Source organism: Danio rerio, chromosome 3, assembly GCF_049306965.1.
Source record: "Danio rerio strain Tuebingen ecotype United States chromosome 3, GRCz12tu, whole genome shotgun sequence".
Classification (NCBI taxonomy): Eukaryota; Metazoa; Chordata; class Actinopteri; order Cypriniformes; family Danionidae; genus Danio; species Danio rerio.
In genome coordinates, this window is record NC_133178.1 from 57,136,042 (window position 1) to 57,155,526 (window position 19,485).

The 19,485-nt window shown below is 38.5% G+C and overlaps 1 protein-coding gene across 2 annotated transcripts; it reads right to left on the reverse strand.

The window, feature by feature from the left end:
* Positions 1 to 1,353: 1,353 nt before the first annotated feature.
* Positions 1,354 to 17,353, reverse strand: dnmt1 (DNA (cytosine-5-)-methyltransferase 1). 2 transcript variants are annotated; one of them, XM_017353152.3, is made up of 35 exons: positions 17,149 to 17,353; positions 16,512 to 16,554; positions 14,085 to 14,192; positions 13,779 to 14,016; positions 13,594 to 13,666; positions 13,340 to 13,424; positions 13,225 to 13,262; positions 13,086 to 13,134; positions 12,927 to 13,010; positions 12,695 to 12,804; positions 12,489 to 12,607; positions 12,306 to 12,398; positions 12,068 to 12,219; positions 11,797 to 11,984; positions 11,394 to 11,408; positions 10,810 to 10,990; positions 10,638 to 10,735; positions 8,780 to 8,930; positions 8,289 to 8,404; positions 7,992 to 8,190; positions 7,781 to 7,914; positions 7,526 to 7,705; positions 7,225 to 7,449; positions 6,925 to 7,117; positions 6,736 to 6,826; positions 6,428 to 6,559; positions 5,149 to 5,431; positions 4,921 to 5,062; positions 3,087 to 3,253; positions 2,824 to 3,001; positions 2,395 to 2,590; positions 2,146 to 2,309; positions 1,925 to 2,041; positions 1,752 to 1,842; positions 1,354 to 1,676 (listed from the first exon to the last, which is right to left on the reverse strand). In XM_017353152.3, the coding sequence occupies exons 1-35, from the start codon at positions 17,193 to 17,195 to the stop codon at positions 1,639 to 1,641; spliced, it is 4,518 nt and encodes a 1,505-aa protein (XP_017208641.1). In that variant the 5' UTR covers positions 17,196 to 17,353; the 3' UTR covers positions 1,354 to 1,638. The 2 variants fall into 2 exon arrangements, with proteins under 2 accessions (XP_017208641.1, NP_571264.2); NM_131189.2 differs by lacking the exon at positions 11,394 to 11,408 and having other exon boundaries at positions 17,149 to 17,342.
* Between the last annotated feature and the right edge of the window lie 2,132 nt (positions 17,354 to 19,485).

Sequence of the window (19,485 nt, forward strand, 5' to 3'; positions counted from 1 at the left end):
TGTTTAATTCGCTTGTTTACACTTGTATGCAGTAGTCAACATTTTAAGTGGATCCAATTTTTATTATTGTCCTAAGATAAGAATGGGTGTTGTTGGATCATCAAAGTTGATCCACTTTAAATGTTGACCACTCTAAGATTGCTTTAAAAGCTGCAAGTAACATTTTAACAGTCTGTTATCAGAGATGCTCTCAAACACAGTCTTTATTTCCACAATTTTCTCTGCCTCTAGTCTCTGTTCAGCACATTTAATGAAAGCTGTTAGAGAAAAATAAAATAGATTGTGTTATGGGTGGATCATTTAATTTTAAATTTGTTGAAATTGTCATGTTTTGATTATTGTGAGGTACTCTTCTCGATTGCTGTGGTAATTTGGATATACTTAATTACATTGCAGCAATGTTAATGTACAGGTCTAGTATGGCTGAATAAAAATAACTTGTGTAATTAATTTTGTAAATAGTAATATGCCAATTAGTGTATTACTGTAAAGAGATGTTCAGGCTTTGATTACATCAAAATAAGTTAGCAACAATTTGAAATATATATCAAGACTATTCATATTTATTATGCAGCTCTGCATCACTTAATTATGCCCTGTATTGTCAAAGTTGGCAACATTTTGGAGATATTTTCTCTAAGGCGGGCTTCACTATTCACGCAGCTTCAGCGTGACTGTTGGGTGTTGGCGGTAATGGAGGCTGCTAAGGTAAGTTCATTTATGTATAATATATAATAGGCTTCATTTAATAAAAAGATTAACACTAGTAATATGAGTACACAATCCTTAATCAAACTTACCCTTCGGAGTTTCTCAAAAGTTACAGGCTTAAATGTTATATCTTGTTAACGAAACGTTATTTGCATTTTCGAAAATCCCTCATGAAAAAAAAATTCTAACTTTTAGTAGACTATTAAAGTAATTTAGCTGTATACAGCAACTGTTTTCTACAATTATTGGGTGTTGGTTAGTTATTGCTATGTGTAGCATTAATTTTAAACAGTGTAAATACCATTCAGTAGAATAGACTATTGTACGGTTCAAAAACAGCTCTTCCTTATATATGATAGTTTTTATAATCTGCATTCCTACATTTTGCATGCCTATTGTCATGCCACATAAGAGTAACTTGCATGTTCACCTCATTTTATGGCTGCCAAACAACTGAAAAGTAGCTCCTTACATTTTCCAATTTGGTCTGCATTTTCTAAGAGTTGTCCAGTATATTATCAAAATTACAAAATAAAAGGGAGCGTTCAGTTACTTACAATATTTTAGAGAAACGTGTTTAAAAGCTTCTTTAAAAAGGAAATGTTCATTAAATTTCAAATAGATGGAGGAAAACAAATTAAAAACATTTAATAAGAGCTTTATTTGAAATATTACAACATATAAAAACCTATATAGAATTTATACCACTGTCTTAGAGTGGACAATTGCAAATACATGGTTAAAATCACATTTAGAAATTGATAAAACATCACATGAATGGCACTGCACAGACTGTCCATAGAAAGGCCGCAGAAGTGGCCAAGCTCTACACCAGCTTATGAATAACAAAATGTTTAAAATGGAGTGATGCTTCAGACGGATCCAAACACAATGAAAAATGTGCTTCAATTTTACAGAATGATGGCTTTAGTCAGAGAGCTCCATTTTCTCCTGCTTCACAGGCTCTGAGAAAACACAAGAAATTAAAATGAGATACTCGTTTAGATCAGTGCTTTCAATTTAAAAAAAACTATAAATACCTGTAGCATTCTCCCTCATTTTCTCCAGCACACACTTCTTGACCTCCAGGCCAATGGCTTTGGAGAGGGGTGGAGGAACAGCATTACCAACCTTAGGAAAAAAGAAAAAGTATTACCTAGTGTACGATTTTAAAATGGATGAAAAAAAAAATTGACCAGTGCAGAACACATACTTGTCTGTGTTTGTCTAGCACATTGCCAAAGAAGCGGTAGGTGTCTGGGAAGCCCTGAGAGCGTGCACATTCCCTGACACTCACCACACGGTGCTGCTCAGGGTGAAGGACACGTCCCTGGGGGCAAATAGTTTAAATAAGTACATAAGGCATATGGTGTGCATTGATTCAGTATAAAATGATGCATCAAGACTGGTCAGCATATGGCATGTAGGCAATACCTGCTTTCCCATTGGCTCAGGATTGGTAACTGTAGTGCTGAAGAATCCGTCCCATTCCAGGCGGCCATACAGACCAGCCCAGTGATTATGGCGGTTACCCGTATGAGGCAGACACCAGGGAATCAGGGTGTTGAACTGCCTGTCTGCAGGATCACACGGTTTTCCTAGTGTGATGACGAAGCAGAAAAGTCAGGACTACCATTCACTAAGTGCAACAAAAGCCCAAACTGGTATAGCAAGTAGACCAACCTTCAGAACATGAACACACTCCTCTCAGGGCACCGGTGCCACTGCGGCCATTCTTTTTGTCAGGGTGTGTGTAGCGAAGCTTTTTTGTGGTGGTGCCATCCCGCAACCGCACCTCAAAATTAGGTAGATCCCTCCAGTCTGAACCAGGAGCCAGAGGAATGTTACGCATGCGGGCAGCAACCAGGGCACTCATGTCCTTCAACACAAATTAAACCATTACATGATTGCTAGAAGAGTAGACCAAGTTTCAGTGCATTCCCTCAGAAAACATTAAACATTCAGCACGATAACAGCTTCTGCAATACAGTATGAAAAAGTCAGTTATATTCTGCATGCATCAAATGTGTTAACTGGTTGAGGTTAACGATGAATCTATTTTTCTAGATGTCACAACAAAGTCAATGACAACAGCACACAAGAGGGACTGACCTTGCAGATGTGGTCCCTGAGGATGGGCTGATACTGAGAGCCCCGAATTTGCCTCTGGAACCAGGACTGTGGCTCGCCATTGTAGGAAATCTCTAGTGCAGCAGCTCCATTGCGGATTTCTGGGAGGTCAGACATGGTGTCCCGTACTGTGATGGTGCGATAAATGCCCCCATTTCCACTGCAGAAACAAGTAAGTTTAATAAGATCAGAAACAGCTAAATAAATCGGGGTATGCGAACATTATAGAGAAAGCATTTCATTACCGAGTAACATTGCTGACATATTTCTTCTCATCAACTGCCACACTAAGAGAACATGCTCGAGGGGCAAACACATGCAAGGGTTCAGGGTAGCGGGGCAGCTTTTCACCAGGGGCTGCAGCCAGGATGATAGCTCTGCGTCGAGTCTGGGCCACCCCATACTGTCCAGCCTGCAGATACCAGGGTAAATTAGGTGCATTAAAGATTTGCTTTGATAACAGAATTTCTAAAATGCAGCATCTGACACACTTGTGGCCCAAAGTTGAAATTAACATCCTAACCCTTGAACTAAAATATTTTATTTAGTCAAGAACCTTAAGACGGACATGGTTCCAAAATAGCTACTGTAACGGAGTCTTTATGCAGAGGATGATAACGTTTAAGGCATTTACAAAATAAATAAATAAATTTTTTCGTAGTTTGGAAAAGTCAAGGTTTTAAAACTAGTAAAACTCTGCTATACCGTTTCTAAAGGTGTAAGAATTTTTTATTTTTATTTACTTTTTTATAAAAGAAAGTGTATCTTTGGATATCTTTTCTGCTGGATATCTGGAGAGCTAAAAGAAATCTGTTGTAGAAACTAATGAAGACAGCAGAGGCGAACGATTTATGTGACTTAATTAGCCTGACAGGTTTACTGCTCCAAAATATTTTAAAAATCTTTAACAAAATAAAACTGTTCAAAGGGGAAAAAAAAAAAAAAAAAAAAAAAAAAGTTTTACCCAGACATTTAATAAGAATATAACTTAGAGCTGTAATCGCATTACAGTGATTTTTATCCAAGGTTATCATACCGTCAGAATCTTATTTCAGCCCATGCCTAATAATGAATGAGATGAGCATAAGAAAATCAGATGAACGAAGAGTTTCTATAACTTGTGGAACCAACAGAACCTAAATTTAATCGATTCAGGAAAGCAAGTGTACGAAATTTAATTAACTCTATTTATCATCCACAGCAATTTATTGTAGCAATAAAGTCCAAGGCAAGATCAAAACACACAGATAAAAAGAATTACAAACCATTTTATAAAGTTTCAGCTTGATGACAACTTAAGGCTGATTTATACTTCTGCGTCAAGCGCACGGGTATGCTACGGCCCAGCCTATGCGTTGACGCATAGCCCTAAGCCGTGGCTGACGTCCACCTCTCAAAAAAAAAAAGTAAACTACACATCGTACGATGCATAGCGCAAGCTCAGTGATTGGTCGGCTTGGTAGCGCTGACGGGTCAGGGTGGGACCAAGAGCCCGGCAAACCCGATAGAGCGATTGTTTACAAGTGTGGAGTCCCGTGAAGGAGCTCCGGATGGAAAGTTTTGTTTTGGGTTTACCTCATAGTTAAAGTTGTTGCATGTCTGTCGGTTCCTGCCTCAATATGAGCGAGTTTGAGTCACTTGTACATTCAGGAAGCATTTAGAAAAAACAAAACTGCAGCGAAAAAACTCAACACAGGAACATTAACACCTCACTGCCAACTAGCGTTTCAGAAGTGTTAATGCAGGCCAACAGAGACAGTGCACAGAAGTATAAATGCAAAGCCACGCAAGTTTATACAGAAGTATAAACCAGTCTTTAGGGCTTGTAAACAGAGCGCACATTGGACGTTTTTAAAAATGTATCCCTGTGAATTGTCAAGTGGTCTTTAAATTTCATATTCTAATAAATTAGGTTTTATGGTGAGAGAGGCTTGAGAGTGGTTACATATTGGTCATGAATTATTTTTCAGTAAACAATCGAGTCAACCTGGAGCCTTTCAAAAACTAAAATCAACATACAGTTGGTGCTATAGCCTATAACATATTCAAGAACAACATGCAAACAATAAAGTAACTCACCTGCAGCACACCAAAGGTGCACTGGTAGCCCATGCGCACCAGACAGCGCAGTGTGAGCTTCAGGACCATGGAGCGCTTAAATGACACAAAGTTCCTTACGTTCTCCAGCAGGAAGAACTTGGGTCTGTAGTAGTCACAATAACTGAAACAAAGAATTTACACAAATGGTAAACATTCTGCAGCAGCACATCTCCAAATGTTTTACAGGAGGTCTCATATTGTGCTGACCTCAGATAAGAAACAACCAGAGAGTTCTTGAACTTTGAGTATGTGCGAGAGTTGAAGCGGTTCATTCCACTGAAGCCTTGGCAAGGCGGCCCACCGCAGAGCATCTCCACGTCACCCTTCTGTGGCAGCTTCTGTCCAAGAGAGTTAGTCTTCTCTCCAGACATTACCAGCTTCAGCAGGACGTTACAGTCCTCTGTGAAAACGGTCGTGCCTGGATTGTTCAACCTGAATGCCTGAGCGGCAGGGTCCCACATCTCTATTGCCCAGTGAGTCTCTGAGATGCCTGGTATAAGAAAAGGTGCATGAGTAATAATTAGGGATGTAACGGTATCAGAATTTCACGGTACGGTAATACCTCGGTATGAACGTCACGGTACGGTATTTATTGAATCATTTACAGGAAAAAACAAAACTTATGAAAATACTCCAAAAAAGTGCCAAAAGTGTCAATGACATACAAATTAGCCATCTATCTGTAAGCTTTGAAACAGGAACTTCAATTTTAATAACAAAAAAAATATTAAACCATGTAAAAAAAAAATAAAGTTTCAATTTAGTAGTGTTGAAAACTCATCACATTCAACATTTAATCACTCACTCACTAAGATAGAGATGGGTTTAAACGAAAATTATCATAAATATAATCTGGTAAAAGCTGGTATCTCTGGGTATTTACAATGTCCCCTACAACAGAAAAAAACCCTCTCATTTGGGACTGAGGTTTCTGGGACAAGAGAGATATGACTTGGCCCAGGTTGACAGCAGTGGGTAACGTTGTGCATTGTCTTTCCCCCACTTGAGAGGACAAACCATGAGTAAGATAGAGGTCTCATGTCTGCATCAATCTGAACAGTGTGCTGACAACACCGCTATTCAGTACGCGCGCGACAACACAGCTGATAAGAACTCGCGCGACAACACCGCTATTAAGTACGCACGCGGCGACAACACCCGCTTTAGAGTTTTCCAGCTCTTTTTTCATCCCCGCTTCTAGCAGCACACTCTATTTCCGCATTACTGGATCTGTAGCGACAACAGACCGCAAGGGATGATGGTCAAGCATGGGCTGATGGGAATTGTAGTTTTCGCTACCTCCCGTTCGCTTCATTCGCCTGAGCAAATTTTCTCAGAAGACCTATAGTTTTACTGAGTCGTGCGACTTCGGTAATATCAAAAAAAATTAATATTGCGGTATGACGGTATTTACAATACAGTTACATCCCTAGTAATAATACATTGTGTAACATGGTTCTATAAAGAGACTCAATGGAAGCCAAACCTGCTTGATGGAAGCCCTCAGACAGACCACCACAGCCAGAGAATACATCCAGAGTGCGCAGTTTGGGAACCACTGGCTCTTGTGGCTCCTGATCCTGTGGTTCTTGAGGCGCTGCTTTCCCTTTCCCTTTTCCTACAGACAACCATGGTACAAACATTTAAGCTGCAATTTCTCCCCACATGCAGTTATGATTGTGTTCAGATATTTAAGCCATCTTGAATCCACGATGGACCATTTTTAGCTTAAAAAAAACACAAGAGCATACCTAGAAGTTTCCATTACTTATTTCAACATTACACTTGACTTACCTTTGCCCTTTCCTTTCCCTTTGCCCTTATTCACAGCAGATCTAGCATGATTGGGAGGATCCTCAAAGCTCTTGGTTTTGGCATTGTATGCCTACAAAAAGAACCATTAGGTAAGTCATGGCAGAAAATATTTTCAGCTGCATTACGAGTACCATTGGCAGCTCCATTACAGCCAGATTTTATCCTTACCTCAAGGAAATAGAAGCGATCGGGTCCTTTGTTTGAATAGTCCTGCACACTTTCAACCAGATCCTCTGCATACTCAACACGACAGCGTGTCAGCACCTCAGTCATGCTGACGGTCGCCTCTTCGTCACTCCAGTAGAGTTGGTTTATATCAGAATGATATGCTCCCTTTGGTCCCTTGTGAGTGTTTTCAGGTCTGAAAGCAAACAAGTTTGGGGAGAAAAATAGTATTGAACTCCCTTAAGGTACAACCTCAAAATCAGACGCACTGGTTGGAATCATTCCGGAGAATAAAAGAGTTACCTGTAGAATTTATAGAGGCGCAGTTTGATCTCTGAGGTGTCTGGCTTTCCATTGCTGCGCTTGTTGCAGAAGATTTCTTTGATGCGCCCAATGCGGAAAGGCTGAGGAGCATCCAGATTTGAGCCTTTAATGTAATCAGAGGACTTCCTGTAGTATTCAGGGTAAAGATCTTCATCAACGTCATCTTTTCTGTGGGAACGCTTCACCGGGCTTGCAGCCTTTACTCTAAAAGACAAGAGGTCCATTTAATAAAACCACTCAAATAGAAATCCCTTGAGGCAGTAAATAATAAAGAGCTTACACAAAGTTAAAGGCCTCAGGTGGTAGGTAGACACTGTCCCCTACTTTGTACTGCTCTCCCTTATAGTTCACCAACCCATAGAAGACTTTAGAGTCACTCTCCTCATCCTCTAAGGGCTCATAGGCATGGGGAACAGACTCAGCCTCTCGTTCTTTGTTTCTGGTGCAGCTGGCACAAAACCTAGTGAAACATAACATTTTATAGCACAAATACAGAACAGGTGTCCCATTAAAATAGGTCAAAAGGGGCTCTTACTTATACTTGCAGTCCTCAGAGGGTGTGACCTTGGGAGGAGTCTCAAAGCGAGCACATTCACCTTCATAATGGAGCTGATAAAAGAAGCTTTCACCATCATCGTCAATCACTTTGATGTCTTCATCCATTCCACCCTTCAAAACAATAACAGTGTTAAAACCTCTGCCCAGTTTGTTAAACACAAACACTGCCCACACTTTGGCGTATGTACCTCCATATACCAGTTTTCAGATGGTGCCTTGTAGAAGACGTTGACCTTGCCATGGATAAAACTTAGCTGCATGTCTTCACACTCATCCACTAGGAAGAGCTCAAGAGGGTCTGATGACTCTCCAAGGACCGTATCAGTGCCACGGCAGAACCAATGGGCATGAAACATCTTCTCACCATCATCCCACAAAGCTGTAATCCTACAAATTTAAAGAAACCAATGATTTACTAATTAGAGAGTCTAGTAAACATGTTAAACCTTTTGGTTTTACAAAAGAAATTGCTTTGATAATTTTACCTGGCCAGGTAGAGAGGATGTGATGGGTCATCAGGGCTTACAGATACACAATCTCCCACCTCCAACACCTCATTTTCCACACGCACTTTCATGTAATATTCCTTCTTTCCCTCAGTCTGAAAAGATGACGGCAAAAAAAAAATAAAAATTTAAAGTCTTCTAAATTTGGGAGGGGAGAAAAGTCTCCAGCCACATGAAAGCTAAAAGGGTTAGTAGCACAACTTGACAAACTAAGGCAAAAACAGCAAAAGCCATGAAACAAAAAGGAGTTTACCAGCTACAACAACACCATTTCTAAAAAATTTGAAGACTACAGTGTTAAGATTTTATTTCCCTAATACTGCATCGGATTATGGACCAATGACCAAACCAAGTAGAAAAATCTACTGTTTTGCAAATACCCATTTGAGTAGACATGGCCATAGTCCTGGAAAAAAAAAAAAAAAAAAAAAAAAAAATATTGTGTCCGCTGCCAGATAAAGATTGCATACCTTTAATGGCTCACCAACCCAGCTGATTTTGTTCTTGGTTTGTTTCTTCTTCTTGGTCTGAGACATTTTCTTTGTATCCTTAACTGGCAACACATCCTCCTCATCCATGTTCTCATCATCCTCAGCTTCTTTCACTGCCAGGTTGGGACACCTGGATGGACAAAACAAACATTAGGCTTTAACCTGGCAAACAAATCCAAAATCATGAAGTTCGATATCACCAACAGGATCTGCTTCTCAAAAGGGCTATTCTACTGTTTGGTTCAGAGACCAAGTGTGCTCTGACCTTTAATAGTTCAAAACAACAAACCTGGAGTCACCAAATATTGTGCAATCAACACAAGGTTGATATATTCATGATGTGCCTAAGGCCCTGTTTACACTAATGCGTTTTAGTTTGAAAACGCATAAGTTTAGCTACGGTTACGCCAACTGTCCACACTACGCCGGAGTTCGAGCGCCGAAAACAGAGCGTTTCGAAAACGCTGGAGAGGCCGTTTTCATTCTGAAACGCTGGTGCTCCGTCTTAAGTGTGGATGAGCAAAAACGGAGACATCTGAAAATGGAGGCTGGGCTGTAGACATTCGCTTCTCTGATTGGGGCTTTTCCTCAATATTAAGTAGCCTAACACACACAGTTCAGTCCTGCATCCTCTCCTTGCAAGTTCAGACTTTGCAAGTTTGATCAAGGCTGCAGTCTATTCTTCTCAGTTTGATATGGAAAACAGACTATACCGAGGACACGGGTAAATCTTCAAAGAGAACAGTGTACTGTATAACTTCATTCACCCTGGCTACGTTGTTTCACTTTCTCAACAATAAAATCAAATGTAAACATGATTTAAGGAACTGCCTATTTTCATTTTGATATTAGCAACTTAACAGACAGCAGAAATGTTGAGGCGTCGGGCTGCATGCGAGCGTCATCTTCACTGTGTGGATATTTATAACAAAACGGAGCCGATAACAACTGCCTCCTTTCAATTTCAGTTAAAATACGAAACATACCCTCTCTTTTGCTGAATATAAGTTTTAATAATCGATAATGGCCATTATAAAAATATAACATACAATAATTTTATACATTATAGGAAATAAAGGCAAGCGATCAGTCAATAATACAGAATAGGCTACGTGGTTACATTGATCATTAACTTATCTTTGCGCTTAGCCAAAACACGTTACCTGAGAACAAGTAGGCTAATATATTCTAGTGACCAAAGTCAGGGAATATGTCGTTAGATAAAGACAACAAGATGAATGAAATATCACGTTTAATAAATATAGTGAGATTAGATCCAGCAGGAGATGCTTGATGAGAAGTCCGACTAGCACAGCTCTCATCTGGGTAGATGGGCTGCAGCGCTGGCCCGAATGTGTGTGTGTGTGTGTGTGTGTGTGGTCATGTGATGTGCGTTTTCAGAATTTTGGTGTGGACGGAGAGCAGTTCAGAAACGCTGGGTAAAAAGCGAGTGTGGACGCGGATCGTTTTCATTCTAAAACGATGTTTTAATACTAAAACGCACTAGTGTAAACGGGGCCTAAAAGGTCAACAACTAGGAAGTTGTTTAAGACAATTAGATATCATTGTAACATTTAATCTGAGATCAATTAAATATACATGCCTAGGTAAATGAAATGCCAATTTAAAATGGCATGAGTATAGACAAAATTGGCACTATAAATAGTAAAAACTATTAAAAACCTTAATTGTTGAATGACATTTAGCCTCATTCAAAATGTTAATCATTATAATATAAAAACAGAGAAAGCAAAGAAAGGCCTTTAAAACACATGGAAAATACAAAACTGCTGAGGAGAATGATTACGCAACAGCAAAGACTGCACAGTAAGCATACCTCCTCTTCTGACAGGCTTGTTTACTTCTGCCACTGCCTCCAAACTTGATCATATCCTTACAAGCTGAACACTTGCCGCAGTCTGGAGCTTGACACACCTGAAATACCAAGGTCGCCAATCATCATGCTTGCATTTCAGTTAAACTGTGCCTGCTATTTTCAGACAACCAACCTCACAGACACCACACCGTTGTCTCTTCACACCTCCATCCTTATTGTTCTGGTCAATCTGATCAGAGAAGAATGTGTCAAAGATCAGGTAGACCAGTTTAGTGGTGGTGGCTTTAGTCGGGCCCTTGTTGTCCTTTTCAATCTTAGTGGGATGGCGGACGGCTTGTCTTCTGGCTGCTCTCCTGAACAGGGGAAAAAAAAAAAACATGAGCAGAGCAAACAAGATACAGAGGGCACAAATAAAAGCAAAAAAGAGCCATGCGTTTAATGCACAAGACACAATGGATTGAGTTAAGACAAACAGCTCTGAAGTAACTAAACCCATTTAAACTGAAAAAAGATGTTCAGATTTCCCAAATGGACAACTTAAACAACAGGGTGCCAAATTAACATCTGTTATGCAGATCATGCAAGTCAGGAAGGTTTAAAAAAAATAAATAAACAAGTTCTCATGTTTTTGTTCTCCTCACCCACCCATTTCAGCTAATGAAGCAGTTTACCACCAACACAGGCGACTGCAGTTCAGCATATGGAAATATAAATAACCAAGCCACACACTCTGCAGAAACATCAGGATTTACATACCAGTACAGCTGCCTGCTGCATTAGAGAAAGTTAAAGGACCATTAGAAACAAATAACATGGTACCACAACTAAACCTCAAAATCTTAAGTCACTGAATTTTCAGACTTGCAAAAAAATAAATTGTGCAAACCTGTTATCTAGTACCAAAATAGCAGCTCCCGCATTCACAAATTGGTTTAAGCTACATGAATACATTATATGTCCTATGAGAAACACCGATAGCCCTCCCTGATGGTCCACAATATTGAAGCCCATGCCTCATGCAGGATAAAATAACAAATTGGTTTCAGTTGCTAAGAGAACAGTTTGAGGTCTGCTTTCTGGGTACCAGTATATCGAACCCACCATTACCCAGTTATCTCATTGAAGGCATTTAAGAGACCACCAATTCTAGTAAACTCACCTCTTGCCCAAAGTAACACCAGCCAGCTTGATCAAGTCACGCATACATGGAGTGATTATAATGGGTTGTTCATCAGAGTCTCCAGCCTCATCGTAGCTCTCGACCTGCTCTACCACAAACTGGGCATGGCGCAAGAGTGTGTCTTCTGTGAAACGGTTGAAGTTGAGCCCCGCGGGCGGGACAGTAGTCTAAAAAGACAAATAACAGGTTATCCCACAACTTCTAAAATGGGACAAGTGGCAAAGAACTTCAATGCTCCCATAAAGTGTACCTCTATTTTGTTCAGCAGGTCCTCATATGTGGCATCCTGGTTTTTCTGAAGAAATTCAACCACAATTTTGCTCATGTAGATCTTCTCCTGCATCAGAGCAAAAATAGCAGAGTACTCCTCACTGGGGTCCATTAGGATATAGTCAGCAAACGCTGTCGAAAAGAAAATGAAACTAGTTAAATGGCCATGCATAATAAAACTGGACAAGGATAAGAGTCAACTTTGCTTTGAAACATACCTGTAGTGAAGCCAATCAAAGCCTTCTCCCCACCATCAAAACCAGTGATCCACCAAGCATTGATGGGACCAAGCTTTTTGGCAGGAACCCCACCTGAGAACAATTTGAAATCAAATACACAATGCATTTGAAATAAATAAATAAAAAAACATCTGTATTCATTGTAATGAAAGTGGCACGTACCATCCATGCATGGGTTGTCATCATAGATGGGCTTTACAGCACAACTAAAGTACAGTTCCACATTTTTCTCAATGAGGCCAGAATCAAACGGACACAGATGACCACGCTTGTCATACACACTACAAACGAGAGGTGATGCAAAGTCATTAGTGGGGGGTGGGCAAGTAAAACATTGATCAGTTTGGAGTCATCCATCTCTTCTTTACCTGAAGTTCGTGATCTTGTGCTGAGGAAGATCTTCATAGCTTTCAAAACCATCCTCATTTGAATCAAAGAGGGAGAGACGCTCATCGGTTAACATCTCTGGTTCATCCAACTACCATAGACAAAATCAAACATATCATTCAAGTGTACAGCCACTACAAAAACTTAACCTATACAAAACTTAATTTGAGATTAAGGTTTAAAAAAAAAAAAAAATAGGTGTAGGAAGCTCACAGCATCATCAGGATCCCCTTGAAAGAACTTTAGGTCTGAATCATCCAGATACTGCCTGCAGTCAGGACATTTCGGCGGAGGAGTCTAAAACAAGTTAAAGATGTTGTTTAGTTATTAATTCAAGTGGCAAATCAAATTGGAAGTGAAAAGAAGCGTCACCTTTGCTGTAGACACAGGTTTGAGGTTAGCAGCATTCTCAGCTTCAGGCCTGAGAGAGGAACAACAAGGGATCATAAACCTCATAGTACATTTGTAAAATGGCTGTTTTCAAGTTTTACTTTTACATCACTATACTCACTTCTCATCTTCTGTTTTAAGGCGTTTCTCTTCACGGACCTTGAAAACCCCAAAATAATATACTGTTAAATTAATTTTTATGAATTTAATAACAATGAATTGTAAAACGACCTGACCTCCTCAGTGATAGTTTCCTCAGTCTTAATTTCTGTGTCACCATTTGCTGGTTCTCCATTCAGCTCATCAGACTTTCGTTTTGGGCTATTAAAAGAAAGAATAAAGGCCCAATTATTTAACAAAAAAAAAAAAATGATAATAAAAATTTATTCATACATCTTGATCACAAAACTACCATATCAGACTGCAAATTAACAAAATCTGCACAATTTAAAAAAAGTACACCAACTCTAAAGTAAAATCGTGGACTTACACTCTAGAAAACATTGACACGATAGTTTGTTGCTTCCCAGTGTTGCGTGTAACCCTGGAACTGGCTGGAGATTCTGTCAAAACAAGTGCAATTAATAAAATAAAGTACACAACCTACATCCAGCATATAATGCAGAGATGCAACATATCAAGAGCACTTAGAAGCAATAAATCCATGCAGCTCACTCTTGGGCTCAGAGTCTGCTTTACTGCGACGTCCGCCCCTTCCCTTTGGGGCACTGGGAGACTTTATAGCGTCTCCTTCCTCCTGAGTGTCCATGGCTCCCTCCTGTTCGCCATTGTCTTTGTGAGATCCATTTTCAGAGAAGCCATTTGAATGTCCATTCTGCTCCACTCCATCACCCTCCTTGACAACTCCCAGAGCTTTCTTCAGTACAGCCTTCACCTCTGACATGTAAACCTCCTGAAAAGAAGCTCAAGTCAGACCACTTGTTTTCTAGAAGGGAGCTCTGAAAAGGCAAAGTAACTCACTGTGGAGAGCTCAGAGCTCTTTAACTTGTCCTCAAGGTTTTTGAGCTGGTCCTGAGTATCAGCGAGCAGGAACTCCTGTAGTAACCTGAGCTTTTCTTTTACACACTCCTGCACACACACAAAAATTGAAGTCGAGCCACAAACTCAGAAAGCAGAGTTCACCGAATAACTCAACTGTAAGACTTGCAATATTTAGCATGTACTTCACCTATGCCACAAGGGTTGTACCCCAAATTAAAGACTGAAACCACCTTTTTGTCATTAAGCATCAATCCGAGAGTAGGGATGCAATGATAACCGATTTCACTATCAACCGCGGTTTAATTCGTCACTGTTAATTAATCGTAAATGCTTCTCAACACAGAGTTTCTCCATGGAACAAAACTGCTGCAACTAAAAATTATACTAACAGTGCGCTAGTTTAAAGTTCAAGCTTGTACACAAAACGCACGCATACTGGATCAAAGGCTAATTTTCACCATGGCTGAGGAGGATTTTAACTAAGGGCCATTCACATATGCCATCTTTTACATGCACAATTTCCAATAGAGGCACATGGTTTCAGAGCATAACAACACTACTCCCTGACCCGTGGAAAAACCCGAGCACTTCTTCAGAGAGAGTGGGTTATGGACAGTTGCAACACCTCTATTAGTTTATAGGAGTGTTTAATTCCTTCTGGACCCTACTTCAAATGTATTTTGGGCTCATGCAAACCAACAAATATGTTAAAGAAATATTTCACCCAAAAAATGTAAATCACTCCATCATTTACTCACTCCTTAAGCCATACATTCTGCATACGACTCTGACAGTCATGCATAATGTGCATTGTCACCAACACTTGAAGTTGTTAAAAAAATAAGAAATTGTCCCAAGACAAGAGTGGTTATCAGGACAACAGTTTTGGTACAAATTTGAAAGGTTTTTATCCAAAAATCTGTACACTGAGGATGGTGTGAGGGGGAGCAAGTCATGTGTTGATACTTTTTTTGGGTTAACTATTACTTTAAGGGTCTTAAGTTTTTCTTTCTCACCTCTCGCATGTGATCTCACCTGGGTAGATCAAACACTCCGATGTACAGTTCACAACACGCATGATTAATTTTTCCTTGATTTGAATGAGGCAAAAGGCGTTTCCTTCAGCAATCGTTAAAACTTTAGGATTAATCTACATGTATGAAAGCATTTAGGCTTTCCTGTAAATATGACAAACGGGGTAAGTTATTCAGGATGTGGTGAGTTTTCATAGGTTACTAAAAGGCGTTTTCACGTTAAAAGTCTGCTGATCATGATATAGCGATTTTAAGTTGCGTAACGGTTCATTGAAATAATCTGGCAGTGGCTGTTGCTGATTCAACTGGTTTGTTATTTCACACAGCAAATCCAATGACGCAAGTACTGATGATTCTCTCCAGCCAATGAGAGAGCTGCAGTTTTCACATGTCACATTTTGGGTAACAAAATGGCCTACTTGCATCCTTAACTAAGGTGCTAGTAAAATGTGTGACGTACAAATGGCACCATTTTATTATGCATTTTATGTCTTCAAAGTGAATATTTCCTCTTGTTAACTCTTTAACTGCCTGCTTTACCAAATGGTTGACCATATTTTGACATATTTGTTTTAAATAATGACTGTTAAAGTTATTTAAAGAATTGTTTTAAATAATAAAATAATGGTTTACGCACAGCATTGCTGGTTTACAAAACAAAATAATCAATCCTGTTGCAATAATACACTATTTTATTGTAGAAAAAAAAAACAACAACAACAACAACAACAACTAAAAACACATTAAATGAGAATCTGAAATAGTTTATGGCATCCTTCTAAAAAGTAATTTAGTATTCAAAGTTTTATTTTGACTGTTTTTAAATAAAATGGTCTTGCACCATGTTTTCTAATTATTTTTTTTAAATAGTATTTCATGTAATTATTCCGATAGTTTTACCATAAACTGACATTAACCATTTGGTAGAGGTTGATGTTTTCGAAATTATGGGATGTGTTGAAAGATAGGACTGTGTTTGTCTACTAGCGACATTGGGAGATAAGAAATGCAATAAAAAAAAAAATCTTGGTGAGGCAATTAAAAAAAAAAAAGCACTCTCAGAACTTTCAGTGAAGGCATTAGTCTTACTACTTGAACAAAATAGCCTTGAAAAAGAGCACAAGTATACAAACTGAAACTCTTATTAATGATTCATGTTGTAAACTGTATATCAAAAGCCTCTTTACAAAACTGTTTATACAGTTTAAAAGGCCAACAGTTTAAGAAAGCCTTTTGCCAGATGCACAACAACTACACGGTTAAACTGTACATTCTGAATGAAAGGGATTGTGTTATTTTGTGTTAGTGTGGACATGCAATAAGTAACCACCTAATTTCATTTGAACTCATACGCAGTAACGTAAATGTTTACCTCATCTGACAAACTGTCTCCACCTTCATCCAACACCTGAAGCCTAGAAAAATAAACAAACATCCAATTAGCATTGCACAATCACCACTTCAAGTATAAATAACATTTAATAAACGTTGATAAATCCAAAATTTATTGAACTGGACGCATTCATCTCAACACATTGTTGGACAACGCGAGTAAACAAACACGCATGGACAGACCAGATTCACGAAAACCACTTCAGATAATCGTGTCTTTAAGAAAGTACACAGAATTCATTAGTATTTCGTGGGTATAACTGTAATGACTCGTGCAGTGATTGAGCAGAGGGAGACAGGAGGCGGGCAGGGCTTCACTAGGACACATGTGTATTTGGCGCCAAATGCAGTCATACTGACACCTGCGAGGCTGTTCGCATCAAAACAATCGCCTGTTTTACCCACGAAACGCGAGCTGGTGGCGGGCAGAACGTTCGTAGCCTGGCTAAATGCTAACAATAATAAAAACACAGCATCTCTTTTCGCTTAAAAATGGCACACATAAACAACCGAACTGCCGTTTTGTGACGTGATCAGTCTGCAGCGCGAAGCGTGTAAAGCCCGCGAATGAGCAAACGACCATCACAGTGGCATTAAAAGCAAATACAGCACCATACCGTTCTTTGACATCCTCTGGCAGAGACAATGAGGTCTTGGTAGGCATTTCAAGTTCGATTTTGATCAAAGGAATTGACTACTTAAAAACACGATTTAAAACAACAACAGATAAAAGCGGGTATTAATATGTGACAGTGCCAACTGCAGCGCGCGCTGGAGAGGCTCAACGGGCTTTATGAATTGTCGCTAGCAGCTGAGAAATACGCGCGGGCCGCCTTTTCGCGCGGAAACGCGGGTGAGTCGGACGCTACCATTCATTTAAAGCACGGGGATGGACGGTGTCAAAGAAGTTGTGCGTTTGTGTTTCGTTTTAAAATAAATCAGTGAGAGTGTTGTGAGTGTATCTGGGTCTAATTCGGTTTATTAAATGTATACGTTAAGGGTAAAGGAATAACAAATATTAAGCTCATTTCAAGGTTTATTTTCATGTTCACCCCTTAGGAGATTCAACCATTACGGGATGTACCACATTTGCTTTGCCTCAGGGGTGCATATTTGCCCATGAATTTCATTACCTCCTTTTTTTTATTTTTTTAAAGCACATAAAGTAGTGTTGACATGTATACAATTAACAAAAGATCAACAATTAACGTTGTTAACTGAAAGATAACTTCGAAAAGAGAAAGAAAAATAAAAGATATGAATTCATTAACGCTTCCTGTTGAAATATTTAGCTCCTCCTGCGAGTCTGCGACAACAAAACTGTGACATAGTTCAAAATAAGTTAATACATTTATTTATGCAATAGAGACACTTAAACAACAACAACGAATGATAAATAAATGCAGTAAACAGGCATGTCAAATAGAAAAAATATCCTAATGGTCTACTTTGAATGCTTTATATGACTTAAACGAAATTTTTATTTTAGACTAGTCACACCTTTTCTGTCACCACCCATATCTTTCTTTAGGCCAAACAGGGGCCTGTACCATGAAGCCAGATTAGCTGGCTAGCTAGTTAAGTTTCAGTTCTACTTACAATTATAGAATATTATAATAGAATATTTCCCTATTCCTGTAAAAAGAAAAGAGATTTTCTAAGGCGGACACTATTGAAGTAAGAAATAGATACCTGTCACTTCCCTTGTTACCTAAAATGAAAGAAGAACACTTCAAAACAATTAATGGCATTTATCCATGTAATGAGTTTTCTAGAATTCTAGACAGTAATGCTTGCATTTTCCGCTTGAAAGTGTGTGTGTGTGTGTGTGTGTGTGTGTGTATATATATATATATATATATATATATATATATATATATATATATATATATATATATATATATATATATATATATATATATGTATGTATGTATGTATGTATGTATGTATGTGTATATATATATATATATATATATATATATATATATATATATATACAGTTGTACTATTTTAAAATCCTTTTGGGACAGATTATATAGGGGGTCGATAACAAAAAAAATGTAATACCTGTTTTTGGCTATCACATTGTGAAATTTGATATTTTTATGAAAAACAAAGAAATTAAATTTTTGTGCAATTATATGTTGATTGTAGCAAAATTTTCTATTCACAAATGTAGATTTGATAAAGCTTCTCCTCGTGTCAAAGCATTTAATTATTTTTTTTTACATTTTATAAAAATCTATAAAACAGATGTAAACAAAAAGTGTTGTAAAGCTTTCTAAACTTTTGTCAGCTCATATCGATTGACCACCCTAAATTTATTTTCATTTATATTAGTAAGATTTAAGGTTTTATTTATGCTATTATTATTATTATTAATATTATTATTATTATTATGTACTGTGGTTTATTTTATGCTGCTTGGATGTAAGTTATATATGTTTAACAGTGGAAGTTAAAAATGGTTTTAGGTACCATAAATTTAACTTAGCTCGGCTGCTCCATAATAATATGGCAAAAAAAAAGAAGTAATTAAAGTCAAGCTGCCTTCATTCTACCAATAACCCTGTGCAAATTAAACTGAAAATTAACTAGCTAGCCAGCCAATTCAGCTTCATGGTGCTGACCCCTGATGTTCCCTACTTTGATTTGTCCTATGATCACAAACCTCATTATGCAGTGCATGTTACTCCAACAGATGGCGCAATAGACTAATAGATCTGATAAATCCAACCTTGTCCAGCAGCACACCATGGTGCTTTGAGTATTGGAAGTAACATGTTAAACTGTAAAGAGACGTTTAAAGGTTTGCTTGAATGAAGTCATAGTTAATAAGCTGAAATTCTTCACCTCACTCTTATAATCTACCAAAACTCTGAAGACAAGTTAAAAGTGTAAAAGGTTGTTTAAATGGTGTCAGCAGACCATAAATAACCCCAAAGGCTCAAATC

Bases quoted from the DNA above. Each gene is read 5' to 3' on its own strand.
- dnmt1 (XM_017353152.3), bottom strand. From the start codon at position 17,195: ATGCCTACCAAGACCTCATTGTCTCTGCCAGAGGATGTCAAAGAACG. The intron at 13,425-13,593 runs GTAAGTCCACGA...TTCTTTTAATAG, and splicing joins GTGTCAATGTTTTCTAGAGT to CCCAAAACGAAAGTCTGATG. The intron at 8,405-8,779 runs GTATGCAATCTT...TCATCTTTTCAG, and splicing joins GGGTTGGTGAGCCATTAAAG to ACTGAGGGAAAGAAGGAATA.